The 16,138-nt window shown below is 39.3% G+C and overlaps 1 protein-coding gene across 1 annotated transcript in view; it reads right to left on the bottom strand.

Moving 5' to 3' along the window:
- The window catches only part of NFAT5 (nuclear factor of activated T cells 5), a 43,018-nt gene extending 27,241 nt beyond the window's left edge, over window positions 1–15,777 (bottom strand). The window contains 2 exon segments of the mRNA XM_009642639.2: window positions 1,042–1,600; window positions 15,644–15,777. Of these exon segments, the coding sequence (XP_009640934.1) occupies window positions 1,042–1,600; window positions 15,644–15,701 (617 nt within the window). The 5' untranslated portion in view covers window positions 15,702–15,777.
- Window positions 15,778–16,138: the final 361 nt, after the last annotated feature.

The raw sequence follows: 16,138 nt of genomic DNA, 5'->3' as shown, positions 1-16,138 counted from the left end.
TCTTTCCCTTTGGAATATGAGAAGTTCATAATCTTTCCCATCAGTCAAATTTTAATATTCACCATTACTGTGATGAACATTAGAACGTACTGCGAGCACATACATAAAAGTAGAAACAGAAACAAAATACCACCACCACCCCCAAAAAAACCCCAAAATAAAAAAGCCAAATCTATCCACTTGACCATCCATCTTAAAACGTACTAAAGCAGCCACGAGTTAAAAATAAAAGAAAAATTTTAAAATGTATCAACACACTCCTGTAAACTGATGGACTTTTCCTCTTTAAGCAGCTACTGAAATGCACTTAGTGAACAGTGTGAAGTGGGAGAGATGAGAGACCACCACCCAGGCGTGCCCACGTACAGACACACGCATGCACACAACCCAGAAGCACAGAGAGAAACAGGATTAGAGATTTATTTCTGAAAAAATCAAATACAGCAGTGAATTCACAAGAAAAAAAACCAAAATTTTGGTTCACCATATCATCTTAACATTTTATAAAAATGTAAAGGATGTGTTAATTTAAATGATGAGAAATCCTAACAAGCCATTAACTTCTACTCCATCACTCCCTCTATTTGATAAATAGAGAAAGAGACAACCAGAAGCAGGTAAAGTGCACAGACTGAAATCCTCACATAAAATCCTGCAAAAAATCTTTAAGATTTAGGGTGCGTCCAGTCCACTTCTGCCTTTCTTTTCAAACACAATAACGTTTTCATTGCCATTTTAGAAGTGGAATTGTGCAAGCTTTTAGCAATTTCACTTAAACAAGAATACAGATGAGCTCATCAGGGCTGTGTCCAATTGTTGCAGGGAAGTTTAGCTTTATCTTCTAAATAAATATTAACAAGTCTAATGAAAACTTGTCATGGGCTAGGACGCAAAAGGGAACAGCAAAGAAGGGAAGGGATTTATGTGAGAACCCGAGTAGAACACTTGATGGGGGGTGGAGGGAGTTTTATTAGTTTGGTTTTACATATGGCGATAGAACTTTTTTTTAAAAAAAAAAAAAAAATAAAAGCAGATACCAACCCATTTCCTGCTTTTGAGTTGCCTTTGCTGTCCGTGCTGAGCTGAGAAAGGACATAGTGAGGCGCTTTGGCACTGTCGGCATCAAATATATCCATGTTGGACTCTTCACAATCTCGGCGTTTGATCCCTGGCCTCTGCTTTGGATTTCGTTTGCGTGATTTACGTGGCACCTCAGTGTTATCATTGTAGGAACTGGTACTCATGTTACTGAAGTTGGAGGGTGAATCCTCCATCCACATACTGCAGCTCTGTTCTGACTCCAATCCACACCCCTCATCCTGGCAGGACATCCGACTGTTGTCCAGCAAGTCCTCAGGTGGTGGCGAGATGTACAGGACTGTGTGTCTCTTCGGCGTTGACTGCTGCTGCTGGACTGTGTTACTGGTTAACTGCTTTTCACTTACCCCTCTGGTACTTACCCCCACGGCTGAGGAGCAGCTCTCCACTTGCATAGCCTTGCTGTCGGTGACTGAGGTAGAGTAAATGGTAGGACTGGAAGAGGTGGTAAAGGAGCTGCAAGCACCGCCCATGGAGGAAGAGGAAGGAGCTGAAGAAGCATCTGCGGTGTATAATTCAGAAGTAAATACAAGATACATGGTTCTGTGTGTGCTGGCTATAGCAGTCCCATTGAAATAAAGTGATTTATGAACAGATTTCTTTCCCCCAACAAATATTTGGAATTTGGTAAGTTTTAGAATGTAAATGCTTAAAGCAATACAGCCTAGCCAGTACAGTACTTTGGAAATGTCCAAATCAAGACTTAGTATGATTCACTGTAATCAACTTTTTTTAAAACTTAACGTTAATTCATAAAAATGGCTGCAAGGAAACAGAGATTTCATTGCCTCAGCTGGACTAGTTATTTGTGTAGAAGCCATTTCGTCTAAAATAATGGAAGCCCCAATGCAAAATGCTTATAATCCACATTCAATGCCAATTAAACCATTTATTGTTGGAATTTTTTATTTTTGAAAAAGACGGGACTGTGCTTAGCCACAAAATATTAAAATAAGTTTCTAACCTATGAAGCAGAGAACTACAGGTCATTTTTAATGCAGACACTCCCTGCTTCAGAGGCAAATCCTGGAATAAAAATATGAGAAAATAAATGAGAAAAAGAGCTGCTGATTATTCCATCATAAATGAGAAATAAAATATAAAATCAACTGAGTTGGTAGGCAAAATGGAACTGGTATCAGTCACTACGACACAGCTGTTTATTTTGAAGGTTCAAAACAGGGATGAAATGTCTGTATTGGTGACATGCTGACACGCAGAGACAGGAAATTTCTGTCATTTCACTCGTTCAGCACTGAGACTGGTTTCTCTCAGACTTTATTAGTCGAGTCCCTCCTGCGTACAGAGACAGCCTGGGACAGACCTCTGAAAAATTCATACTGAGCAGGGTATTTTAAACAATGTGATCGTGACTTCTCCAGAGGTCACACAGATCAATCTGGTTTAGGACCATGAAAGGACAGCTAAATGATTAAAACAAATCCTGACCGTTTCTGGAGAGCATAATCATTTCCACTGAAAAAAATTCATGGGCAAATCAGCTGAAACCATGGGCTAAAACGTTTGAGAGGCAGCAGTACGGACAAACGCAGGTCTTTATTTAAGTCAGCAGTAGCTCACTGAGGAATAACTGAATTTTATATTCAGATTTATACTTCCGAGGGAGGAGATGCTATTTTCTGTATTCCTGCACTGCTGACCGCACCTTACACAATAAACCAGAACCACAGAAATAATCTGATTTCGGAAACAAGCTGTATATAATACATCTACACATAATTAGAGAGTGTGTTTCTTCAGCTAGTTACTGATGTCATAGAGGTAATAGCTATTATTAAGATGAACGTGATGTTTTCCTTTTTGTTGTTTGCAATTTTGTTTAAAATCTGAACTATTGTATTAATTTCTGAAGTCTAAAATGTTTAGAGATAGTTGAACTCTTTTGTCCAGCTTAAGCTATTTAAAAGTAACAGAATAAAGTATGTTCAACCATGATATATGTATATTGAACTAAGAGCAAAATTTAGCAAGCCTTCCTATAAATTGACCTACTTGTGATTACCAAGGGGTATCAATGACTGATGACAAAGAATTATTAAACTGTTACTGTTTCTTACAGCTTTTCTGTGCTAAATGAACTCAAAAGTAAGCCTGCACTAGTTCAGATTGCACAATTGAGTGGTCATTACAGTTTATCCATAAACTATTCTGCTCTTATCTTCATAGGAAGTTCCTTCCCCGAACCTCCCAGTGAACCAGGAGCAGATGAATGATACCAGTTCCATTTTCCAGTTTGTTCTTTGGCAAATACAGTGGCTGAAATTGGAGAATTCAGTCACTTCGAACTGCATTCCAATTTAAAGGCAAATTTATCCTTTCTATATCATGCAGTAATGCAATGCTTTTTTCAAAAACATTTATAGGATTGGCAAGAACTATTAAATCTAGATATTAATTTCAGTGACAATATTTAGGAGCTGATTTGCAGCCACTTTGAGTTGAGAAAGAGCGTTGCTATTTGGGGTGTTTACTTTGTTTTGTTAAAATAGAATTAAGTTTCCATTCATCATTTATACACTCAAACATAAAGAAACAGTGATCTGCAGCATGCATACAGCATCTACGCTGCGTGCAAGTGTTTGCAAGTGGAATATATGGAGCACACCGCAGTAACGCCGCGGAACTGCATTACTGAACGGCAATATTTCTCCCGTTTCAAATCAATTCTTCTTTTGACGGCTGAACCTGAGTATCATGCACAGTACAACGCAGTGTACGCGCATCTCCTGTCTGCCTGTCCCTGACAAAGACTGTGACAAATAAATAAAGTACATTGAACCAGGAACTGGAAGACTTTTCCTCCAACAGATTGATATCAAAGATCTATCTTTTTGCAGCAAATACTGGGAATGATTTAGAAAGGTCTTTTAAAAGACCCGTAAGAAAAACTTAAAGTGACAATCCATACACAGGTCTGCCTTGGAACAGGTATGCCAAATGCTGATCACAGCCTGCATATCAAATGGTTCAGTGCATGCCCTGTCCAGAAATGCAACAACTGTACTTTCCCCTCACTTTCCTAGGGAAAAAAATAAATACATTACTAAAGAAAATACTTTCCAGTATAAAGCTAAAAGAGTCAGTAATGTATCATTATTTTAGGGTGCAGTGTTTTGCAGTATTTAAGTTGCTATCATTATTGCTTTGCAGAACAATTTCTCCTCCAGGTTTTTTTCCTAGAAGTTAAAAAGCACGTATGTGTATGAGTATGTATATGTATGAATATGTGTACATGTTCTTCCTTTAGACTTTTAAAAAGGAAAGAAGTACTGCCCCTTATATATTGGTTATACCTTTATCAGGCACACCCCTGTGTAACAGTAAGATTAGATTATCGAAAGTGTCAAGCTAAGCAGTAATGGCAAGCAAACCTCTCTTTAGCCTTCTGTATGCCCAGATGAATGCTGTTACCATCCATAGCCAGGCCAGTGTTTTAAGGCACGTACAGGCCACTATCTTCTCCATTATAATAGTTAAAAATATGTAAGAAAGTATGAGAAATATTACAGCCAATTAAATAAACTGGCTGTATCAGAATAATCAAATACACAAATGTAAAATCTATTGTGGGGATAAATTAGCAATTGCTTTAGTAACATTTTAAGTCACACAAAAATTAAGAAACATACTAAAATGTATGTTTTCTCACAGAGCCTGCAGGCCTTTAGCCAGCTCATCGTCCTTTGAACTAATAAATAAATAAATGGGGTCAACCACCTAAGAATCCACAGAATTACTATCATGAATAAACCACTCTGCGTTTTACAGGGCTCCCATTTTGTGTTATCACTTCATTCTAAAGCCAGTGACAACGCATGCGTATCTGATACCTAAAGGAGATCTCCTGGTTGAATACACTGCATTTGGGGGGGAAAAAAAAAAAAAAAAAGAAGTTTATTCTAAAGTTTTCAGTAATTCAACCTTGACTGGTATTGCTTTAAAAGATGAAAGCATTTTGCATTGCCTGGTTTTGAGGAATGAAGCTTTCCCCAGCGCGCAGGTAATAAAATCGAAGCCGTGGCCGTTCAGCGTGAGGGGCGTCGCTGGTCTGCCAAGGTAAGAGCGCAGACATCCACACGCCTTTCCCAGTTCAAGCATTCCCTTTATCTGAGCTTACTTTCTTTAGACACACGTTAATGGGAACTGTTACAGGTGGCTCTTTCATTTGCAATTTAACAGTGCTTGCAGTGACAAATACGTAGTTGAAATGAGTATGTACATTTGGAAATATAAGACTGAATATATTTTAACACAGCCTCAAAATAAAAATTGCTTTCAGAGCAACAAGACCAAATAGAAGCCGAGTGCATGTTATGGCAAGTATGCAGCCACAGTATTATAAACAAAACGTGCACCAGCATCACAAGGTGGGTTTTTTCCTTTTTCTTAATTAAAAAAAAAAATGAGAGAGAAAAGAAAACTATTTCCACGTTAGAGCAACTTTGATCACTGTTGAAACTAAACCTCCTGAATCTATTCATTGCCATCACTGTAACAGGTAAGGTAGTGGAAATAAGTAATTCGGAATTTGCTGCCTGTTCTAGAAGCTTTTGTTCTCTCAAGGAGAGGCAGAATGGTATCAAACTGTTCAGCGCAAGGAAGTCCTGGTTCTTTTTTGGACATGACAATTTACACACTAATAGCCAGCAATTCTGTAATGTGTAATTGAAAGATAGAAAATAACCAAGAACTAACCAAGCGGTTAGTGCTGGAGTGCAGAATGCACATGAAGGTAACCAACCACTCCGCACAACTCCTAGGCAGCCTCAATTTCCAAGCAATTCCAGTTGTTCGTGATACCAGTTCGTTTGTACATTTGCTTCCCAGAAAGGCTAAAAACGTGCCTGCCGCTCCCAAACCCCTACCTCGCTTTCAGGCAGTGAACAGAATTACATTCACAACCGAGAGACTGAGTCATTCAGTTCTTTCTGAAAACAAAAAGCAGCCAAAAAGCAGCCAGCGGAAGAAGGGATGCAACACGCACGTGGCACCAATGCATGCTGCTAAAAACCACAGGCTAATATAATGTCAGAGACTACGGGAACACACAGCCATGAGCAAATCCGGTGCAGTCTTTTTCTTTCCAATAACATAAAGCATTGTACAAAGAGAATTCATTACCTCCTGAGTTAGCAACTAAGGCAATGACATATATTTCTATATCCTATTACCTCGTGAAGTCAAACAAGGCATTCAGCCTCTAAAAAAAGATCTGAAAGGCAGGAGAAAGAAAAAAAAATATATATATCACTACTTGGCATTGAGGGACTCTTGTCTTCAGGTAACACTTACGTGGAGCCAATCCTGAAATCCTTGTTCATTCTTTCCAAAGAGATCCTTAAATACAACAAGGATTACCAAGTTCTCAAAAAGAAACAAATTGCGTCCTGATGACTTTTTTTTTTTTTTTTAATTGTTGCAGCTGGAGTGCAAAGCAAGTCATTTCCCAGACTAGAAAGCTGAAGATTACGAACGCAAATAAATTGGAGATATTTTTGGGTTTACAAGTTTTTCCGCCACCTGCGCATGAACAGCCAGGACAAGCAAAAAGCCAGCAGAGAACTCGCCTTGATCACTGTTGAAACTAAACCTCCTGAATCTATTCATTGCCATCACTGTAACAGGTAAGGTAGTGGAAATAAGTAATTCGGAATTTGCTGCCTGTTCTAGAAGCTTTTGTTCTCTCAAGGAGAGGCAGAATGGTATCAAACTGTTCAGCGCAAGGAAGTCCTGGTTCTTTTTTGGACATGACAATTTACACACTAATAGCCAGCAATTCTGTAATGTGTAATTGAAAGATAGAAAATAACCAAGAACTAACCAAGCGGTTAGTGCTGGAGTGCAGAATGCACATGAAGGTAACCAACCACTCCGCACAACTCCTAGGCAGCCTCAATTTCCAAGCAATTCCAGTTGTTCGTGATACCAGTTCGTTTGTACATTTGCTTCCCAGAAAGGCTAAAAACGTGCCTGCCGCTCCCAAACCCCTACCTCGCTTTCAGGCAGTGAACAGAATTACATTCACAACCGAGAGACTGAGTCATTCAGTTCTTTCTGAAAACAAAAAGCAGCCAAAAAGCAGCCAGCGGAAGAAGGGATGCAACACGCACGTGGCACCAATGCATGCTGCTAAAAACCACAGGCTAATATAATGTCAGAGACTACGGGAACACACAGCCATGAGCAAATCCGGTGCAGTCTTTTTCTTTCCAATAACATAAAGCATTGTACAAAGAGAATTCATTACCTCCTGAGTTAGCAACTAAGGCAATGACATATATTTCTATATCCTATTACCTCGTGAAGTCAAACAAGGCATTCAGCCTCTAAAAAAAGATCTGAAAGGCAGGAGAAAGAAAAAAAAATATATATATCACTACTTGGCATTGAGGGACTCTTGTCTTCAGGTAACACTTACGTGGAGCCAATCCTGAAATCCTTGTTCATTCTTTCCAAAGAGATCCTTAAATACAACAAGGATTACCAAGTTCTCAAAAAGAAACAAATTGCGTCCTGATGACTTTTTTTTTTTTTTTTTAATTGTTGCAGCTGGAGTGCAAAGCAAGTCATTTCCCAGACTGGAAAGCTGAAGATTACGAACGCAAATAAATTGGAGATATTTTTGGGTTTACAAGTTTTTCCGCCACCTGCGCATGAACAGCCAGGACAAGCAAAAAGCCAGCAGAGAACTCGCCTTTTTCTGGGAACCTAGCCTGCATCCCATGCAATCCCTGCACTACCGTCAGAAAGCAATTACGTGTCAAATGAAAACTCACCACACAGGGTGAGGTTTAGGTGGTGTAAAAGCTTAATATATGAAGCATACCCATTTCTTGAATTTGTTAATTTATCTAACGTGTCATGTTCTTGATAAGACTTTTGTATGTTAATTGGTTTATTTGAACTACTGGCACAGAAGAACAATTTCAGAACAAAACCAGAAGGATACTGTGTGCAAAATTTCCACCGTCAACCTTTGTGTTGCCAAAGGTTTTAAAGGTAAAGACCAGAACTTACAAAGTGGCTGCAAACCTGCTTTCAACACCTCACATGCCAAACTTGGGTTTCTACTTTTCTTCTTCTTGTATTACTGATGTAATGTCAAAAACTTTTCCAAAAAGTTTAGTTTCAAATCAGTATCAATCCACTATTTAGAAATAAAACAAAACAAAAAAAAAAAAAAGAAAGAAAGAAAAGAGACTTATGAAGAAGTCCGAAAACAAGACCGACCTATACCCTGGGTGAGATTGGATGGGTTAAGTGTCTCTGGCACTATTTGTCTTCACTATTGACAGACACTGTCACACAACCCACCACTCGATGCCTGTCTCTGAATGGCGAAGCTAGAATGCAAGTTAAGTGTATTAATAGAGAAAAAAACTAGCATCCCAGCAAATATAATAAAGCAATCCAATTCACCAGTTATTAAAAACACTCAGATTCAAGATAGGTAGGTTAATTTAATTTACATTAAGCCCAACAGTGTAAATTCCCCTTACATTCACATGCTGAACCAAGCAGTGCATTATACTTTGGGTAAATACATCAATCAATCTGTTTTTGTTACAAATGACATCTGTTATTAAATTAACACTCAAGTTTAGGTATCTAAGTAGAACTTTTGTTAGTGGCTCACACACACCAATTCCATATATCCTAGATCCTTCCCCACTCGGAACGATAACCGGCTGCATCCAAGCAAGTCAGAACTCTAGGACCCTCAGCTGCTCTCTTCAAGCTCTACCTGTCACCTCCTCAGCCCGCTACCCCAGAAGAGCGACTGTACGACGATGTCAGGGTTGATGGATCTAACAAAGAACACTTCAGTTTAAGAAACAGACTCTTTTGTTCTTCAGATACACAGTTGGTTTCTTTCTAAGAAATTAAGAACTCCCCTGGGCCTTCGTGAAGTCTTCAATGCTGCTACTGCAAGGAGGTGCCCAAATTACAGCACGGTAAGATCGTTCTCCTCCTGCCCTTCACTCGCTTGGGTTTTCATTATTCATTACAGAACAGGGAATTTGCTTGTCACAAAGTAAGTCTCAAGCCTTTTTGATGTAAGAACAGGAACCACTTAATGCAAGAATTTGCCGTAAAATCCCTCTTGGAATGCTAGAACAGCTTGTGTTTGAGCAGTTCTGGGAAATTGGGTTTACTGACTACATGAGATTCAGGAAGACTGAAAAAAACCCTTAATTTAGAAAAAAAAGAGATGATCTAGAGTACATCAATATAATCCTTTATGGGTAATTATATGGAAGCTCTGCTCCACGCAGAGGAGCGGCTATGCACTCTACACACGTACAGTCCCACACAACTACACGGTTTGAACTGAATTTGCAGAGGATATGTTGTCTAAAAAGGTTCCATAAAACAGAAACAGTAAGAGAAATCTTTTTCTTTCGCATTTCCCAGCAACGACTTCTCACCAGCAGACAGTTCAGAGCGATGAAGGCACCTCTCCACCACCCTTGAGCCATACCTGAGCACGGCCCAGCCTCTCCCAGACTAATGCAATTAGCTCCAATTAGCTCTTTCGGGCACACTCTATTACCAGCAGTAATACTTAAACTTACTCACATATATGTTACTGCTAACAAGCCAGAGTGGCCAGGGCACTGTACCAGTCTACAGCGCTGGGAAGGTGCGTTTTTAAAGAGCATTAGGATCTGGTTTAAATTAATTCTGCAAGAAAGAAGTATTTGACACATGACTGAAGCAAGCACCCTGTGGACAGAAATCCCTAGAAGACATCCTCCTAGGAAACGACAGGAAGGCATTTCCAACTGGGAGGGCGGTGGGAAGGGGAAGGGAAAAGCCTACAAAGAAATGGAAGTTTTTACAGGCATTGGAGACCAACTACAAAGAAGAATCTTTTTTTCTGGTAATTTGTTTACAACATATAATGATAAGCCTAGGATAATAGAATTAGTAGCAGCACTGATATCCCCTTTGAAATCTCTGGTAATTATTTCTGTATCAACAGGAAAAACTGACTAATGACACCAGGAAGAGTGATAAATTGACAAAATATTTTCATTAAAAATAAAAATTAAGAAACCTGACTCTAGCTAGTCAGAAAAAACAAAACAAAAAAACCCCCACATCTCCATTTTGAGGCTTTATTAGAATCTTTAGCTTGAGAATGATGAAAAAGCCTTATCCTGGCAGTGGCAAACATGACCCATACTCCTTAGAGCCCAGTCTCTACCCCACAGATGATGCAAGTATTTTTATCCATTTCTCTACAGTAGCAATTAAGAAGGAAAGCCTTGTTTTCATAATTAAAATTACCAAAAATGCTTATGGCAAGAATTTCAACAACAACTCTGATGAAAATAGCCTGTTACGCCCATTTGGGACAAGTAGTTTGTCCCTTTAATTAAAAAGGAACACAAAATTGACATGACCACAAGAAGGTAAAGCTTCATCGTTTACCAACTATTTTCCCAGGATACACTCATAGATGTCTGGGAGCCAGAAAAGTTCAATACATCACAGACTAATTGTATCCCAATACGAAGAATGAAAAACGAGATCAGTAAATACATTTCAGTGGCACAAAATCTGTGCCCCTTTTGTTACAGTGAGAACACCGCTCTCTTTGTGGAGAACGCAATTTGAGATAAGAGCTGGAAACTGTCAGAATGAAAACAACGCAGGAAACACTGTCCTGGGGAGCGATATAAAAAATATGGAAAGATAGATATTCGCCTCTGTGGAAGATGGAGAGCAGCTTAAGACAGCATCAACAAGCTGAAGCAGCTCGCTCCAAGATCTGCTACAGAAAGGACGAACAGACGATAAGCAGAGAAGCAAGTTTCTGTAACAGTTTTCTCCACTGGGGTTCAGAAGGTTTGAGCATTCCTGTTACCAGAGATAAAGATGAAGATGCAACACTTGTTTAAAAAGGACGTGGTCGAAAATACTCCCTGAATCACCCCTGGAAGACAAGAGTAAGGTGTTGACCTACCAACTAGGAAGACCTCTTTGAGAAAGGACGTAAATTAGCAGTGCGAATTTTAAGCATTTGAAGCACTTGTTCCATGTGTCTTGAGCAACACAAAAAATTGTTCAACCTTTAAGAAGCAACTGAAAAGAATCAAGCATCCCTCCTTGCAACTGGAGCTTAAAAATATTGTGTAGAAGGCATTACTAAAGCTTCGGGCACATTTATTTCATAGAAGACATCTCCAGGCACAGCTTACAATGACATTTCTCAGCATGACACCCTCATGCATTTGAAGAGTCTAGAAGATGATTCATATTTAATGTGTTTATGGTACCGCACCAGGCAAAATCCTCCTTTTCCTGTCCCTGAACAAAGACACTTGTAATTCAAATAGCAAGCAGGAGAACAGTTTCTAGTGGTAAAACCAGATCCTTTTCCTCCCTTCTGCTTTCCAGAATAACAGAATCAGAAGCTTGAGATAGCAGCTTAGGTTGTGAACATCACAGCTCAAAATCCTAGAGTTCTATTAAATTATACTTGCCTGTTTGATATTCAGAGAGTGGGTAATACCTCTTTTGTCTGGATTAATGAATATGAGATACACATTTATTAACAAATTAATGAGAATCCAATCAGCAACATTCCATTTTAATATTCTTAAAACTGGTCTGTAAATCACAAAACAAATTTCCAAATGGAAGAACTAGAAGTCTGCCCCTGCAAGGTCATCACTGCTAAAAACAGCCCATCCTGCTCCTCCAAAAAAACCAGGAAAAAAGTTAACTGCAGCAATACATGTTTCTCACCTATAACGTGATTTATACAGAACAAAACCCCACAGCAGAGTGACTGACAGAAAAGCCTCAAGTAAGCGGGATTCCAGCCAGATCCTACCTTACTCTGTGTTTTGGGAAGCAGAAAACAAACTGTGTTAACTATTACAGCAGTAGTAAAAAGCTCTCACCACTTCAGATCTTCCCTGTAACATAATCCTCTCGTTATCGAGAGCAATCATATCTGCAATTGACTTCTACACGCAGTGTTGCTAGCAGCATTTCAAACTAGCCCTTCCTTTTAAAAACAAGAGTAAATGAGATTACCTACAAGGCTATGGGGACTGAACTATCATTTCCCAAGAAAGTGAGTGTTTAGAGCAAGTAAAAGCTGAGATAAAAATTAAAAATAGAGAGAGACTTAGACAAAAGGGAAAGATTTCAGGTACAGGAACACTTATGTTTTCCTGTAGAAGCACACAGACACGCACAAAGCCCAGGCCGATTTTCCTCTTATTTTCCTGTTAAGAAATCAGAGCCCAGCCCAGCCAGACTTCTCATTACTACAAGAGGCAGGGTGACAGGGCTTAAAAATGCGGTACCAATTTTTCAAAGACACTGTAGCTAGCAATCCTAAACCAAAGAAAATAGTAAAACACAATACACTTTTATCTAGAACATGGTACAGCTACGGCAAGAATGCAGCCAAAATACTTGTCCCCGATTCTCTTGAGAAAGTGGAGATTTGGATGCGGAAGAAACACACAGCTAACCTCAATGAAAAGCAAAAGCACTCCTGGGATTCTGAGAACACCAGGGAATGCTCCTGTGCCAAGGCAGCTGTGTGCTGCGGGTAGCAGCATCAGTTCAGAAGTGCTGAGTTCAAGATGGCTTTGAGGAGGAATCCTGATCGGCCACTACAAATTTTAAGATCCACCCCAAAGAGTAAATTCACCTCTCCTTGTACCCCTCTACAACTTCGGTAAACATTGATGTTCCTTCCTCTGTTCCTAAGAGTTTGTCCCCAGCTTTAAAAAGAAAAAAAGTCTGGCCTCAGACTTACCAGAAATACCCAACCATCTGTCCACCCTTGGGGAATAATATATCTTATATACGTATATAAGATATATATCATCTAAGATATATAGATAGATATAATATATATAAAAAGAAGACATATCTCCTCAGCCAGCACCAGAGGGAGGGGCAGGGACTGTTCTTTTCAGCTTTCTGCTCTGTCTCTATAGTTTTGGAACACAGCCTACAGACCTGTTTCGCAGGTAAACATTTATCTAAGATGCACATATCATCTTTCAAGGATGCGGTGGAGGACAGGAGACAAACAAACAAACAAAAACCCCACTAAGATGGTACACTAAAACTATCTGATATTCTTCACTGGCCAAAATGCTGGGGTTGGACCTTCCCCGACACCTACGGAGATGGGCGCCCGCTGCCCAGCACCAGCACCAGCTACGCACGTAGCTTCGGGCTGGGGCTCGCCTCTCCTTGCAGGCATACACAGCACAGCTCGCTGCTGAATGATCCTGGGCACCACAATTGTATGTTTATAAAAGACCAAGATTCAATTGTTCTTGCCCTCACTGTAGTGGAAAGTGACATAAGCAACGAAAACAAAACTGCTCTTTGCTCTTTTTGGGTTGGTTTTTTTTTTTTGGTTGGTCAGTTAGGTTTTTTAAAGAAAATTTTTAACTTTGAGAACTGTAGTTGCCTGTTCTTAATGCTTCTGATCCCGATTTTAACAGCACCCAGAAACTGAACTGTCTCGTCACAACACTGATGGAAGGTCTCCAAAGCCACAGTTCGGTAAACATTTTAAACCAGCACAAACCCACAGCCTCCGAGAGAAGCTAGCTCCACCTCTTCTGACTGCTCCCTCCTCCCCATACCATACCTTTCCTTGTGCCACCAAAAGCATTTCTGCAGACCCGCGGCAAAGCCATGTGGGACAACTCTAACCTGGAGCAGGTCCTCAATCCAATGCACTCTGCAGCACGCGCATCAAAAGCTCTTCTTTCGGCAGCAGTATCAGCTTAAAGTCTTTGTGAAACTACGCTCTCTCTGACACTGGTAAGGGGTTTTAATGGAGCGAGTGGGTCTCCATTCAGTGTTAACAAAAAAAAAATCTCAACACTACTTTTTGAAGTTTTTCATTCAAGAAAATTGTGCTGCAGTTTAACCCAAACACAGCTAACATATTCTTAGGTTTTTTAAAAGGAACTGGACCGGCTGTTAGCAGACACTAAATACCTGGAGGTAACAGACATTTAGTTCCATTCAAGTTTTTAAATCTTTTCTGTTAGATACAGAATTAATGAGCAGTTCATGTCTATCTGTGGATTTAGAGTGTAACAGGGTTCGTGGGATTTTTTTTGTTTGCTTGTTTTTAGGATACGTGTTTCTGCAAGATTTGGTTGCTGCTATGTCTTTGAACCAAACCGATCATTAAGTATCTTGATTTTAGAAATCTAGGCCCAAATTATTTTTTGCATAAGTGATATAAAAACATCAAATCCTTTCAATATAATAAATGAAACCATCAAATTCTTCCAATGGCTGAAGTTCCACTGTGCACAGTTAAATCCACAGGTTCTCTCAGAAGAGGTCTGGCAAAACATGAATGGTGAGCAGTGCTGTAAAGTTTCTCTGACAAGTCTACAACCACTTCAGTTTCTGATCAGGATTCCTGTACCATGCAGATCTGGGAAACATTCTCACACAAACATTTAATGCGTATGAACTCATAGAGAGAAAAAAGAATAATGCAGCTATCTGAATCCTCACCTCAAATATATACATTCTTCTCAAGCAACAGTTTAAGGCCAATTAGGAAAGTGGAACATGACCTTGTAAGAAATATGGGGATCAAATGATTCAAAAAAACCCTTATCCAATGAAGAAGAATGCATCAATCATGAGCATGATTGTTTTCCCTTTTTTGCTCATTGCACAGATGTTTACTGATATGTACACGTTACTGACAAGAATTCCAGATGCAAACCAGCACTAAGGCTAACCTGACAAATCAGAACTTTGCCCTTAAAGCCTCTTCCTTTAATGAAGATCAATGACAGAGTCTTTAGACTAAAGCCTAAAACATGACTGGGAGTAAGATAGAGACGCAGATAAAAAGGCCATGCCTCATTTTTATATGCTGTCAATTAGAAAAATAACTAATTTAAACTTAGCAGTTTATAAAAGTGCCATCCTGACATTTATTACATTCTCAGGTATCTGAGAATTTTGTAATGCATTACAATAGCGAGCTATGTGCAAATGGAGTTTAAATACTAAGCTTTCTCAGGCCTCTCAAAGGAAAACATGACCTTTCTTCATCCTTACAGTTTTGTAAAAGCTTCATGGCCCAAAATGTGATCTCCCATTCAATTTTTTTTTATCCTGGCTAAAATTCACTGTTTTACAGTCGGTCAGCATTGTGCCTTGGTTCCAAATAGGTGTTTATTACCTCTGAAGGCAGAGTGCATTCTAGGAGTTAACAGACCTGTACTGCATAATGACAGAATAGCAAAACAGGGAACTTATTTCTTATGAAGATACATATATGAAACAGAGCAACCATTAACATAGAATACCTGGTAATTTAGATCATCCAGTTTAGTTTCATTTGGATCACCTAAATTCTCCTAGAATGAACTCTGTTACTTCTCCACAAGCTCTTTTTTTTTTTTTTAAACAATCAAAACTTTGCCAGCACTGTTCATGTTGGCCAGAACATTACAAACCTTAACAAAGCAACAGAATAAATGAGAATGCTTACCAGCAGCAACTACAGCTGGAGGCGGCGAACCTGCCTCGCCACCACTTGTTTGGCTCATGGATGCTACAGATGTTTCTCTGGAAGGTGGTAACTGCAGCTCCTTTGGGAGAAGGTCATAGACAGATTCTGTTGAACAGAGGAAACACAAAAAGGATTTAATCAAAGATTTATTCATGTTTTGTAAGAGAGAAGAAATAATGTTTCTGCCTAAAAAATATGAACTATAATCCAACCATTTCAGAACCTTTTGAAAAGGTTACATTAGGCGTTTGGAGATCTTAGCAGCATGGAATAAAGTTATTTCAGAAAACAAACCAAGCACGAAAGCATTAAGATACACATTCTGAAGATGGAAACAAAAGGACACAAATTTGTTCAAACAAAGAAATAATTCATCAACTTCCATGGAAACTGTACTCATTCAGAATGAAGGGGCTGACAGCACGTACAACGAATCACGCCAGAATCGAAGACAAACCTGTTCCCAAAATTCAA

The sequence above is a fragment of the Egretta garzetta genome, unplaced genomic scaffold (genome assembly GCF_000687185.1).
Source record: "Egretta garzetta isolate BGI_Z169 unplaced genomic scaffold, ASM68718v1 scaffold67, whole genome shotgun sequence".
NCBI lineage: Eukaryota > Metazoa > Chordata > Aves > Pelecaniformes > Ardeidae > Egretta > Egretta garzetta.
This window is presented reverse-complemented; position numbering and strand designations above follow the sequence as displayed.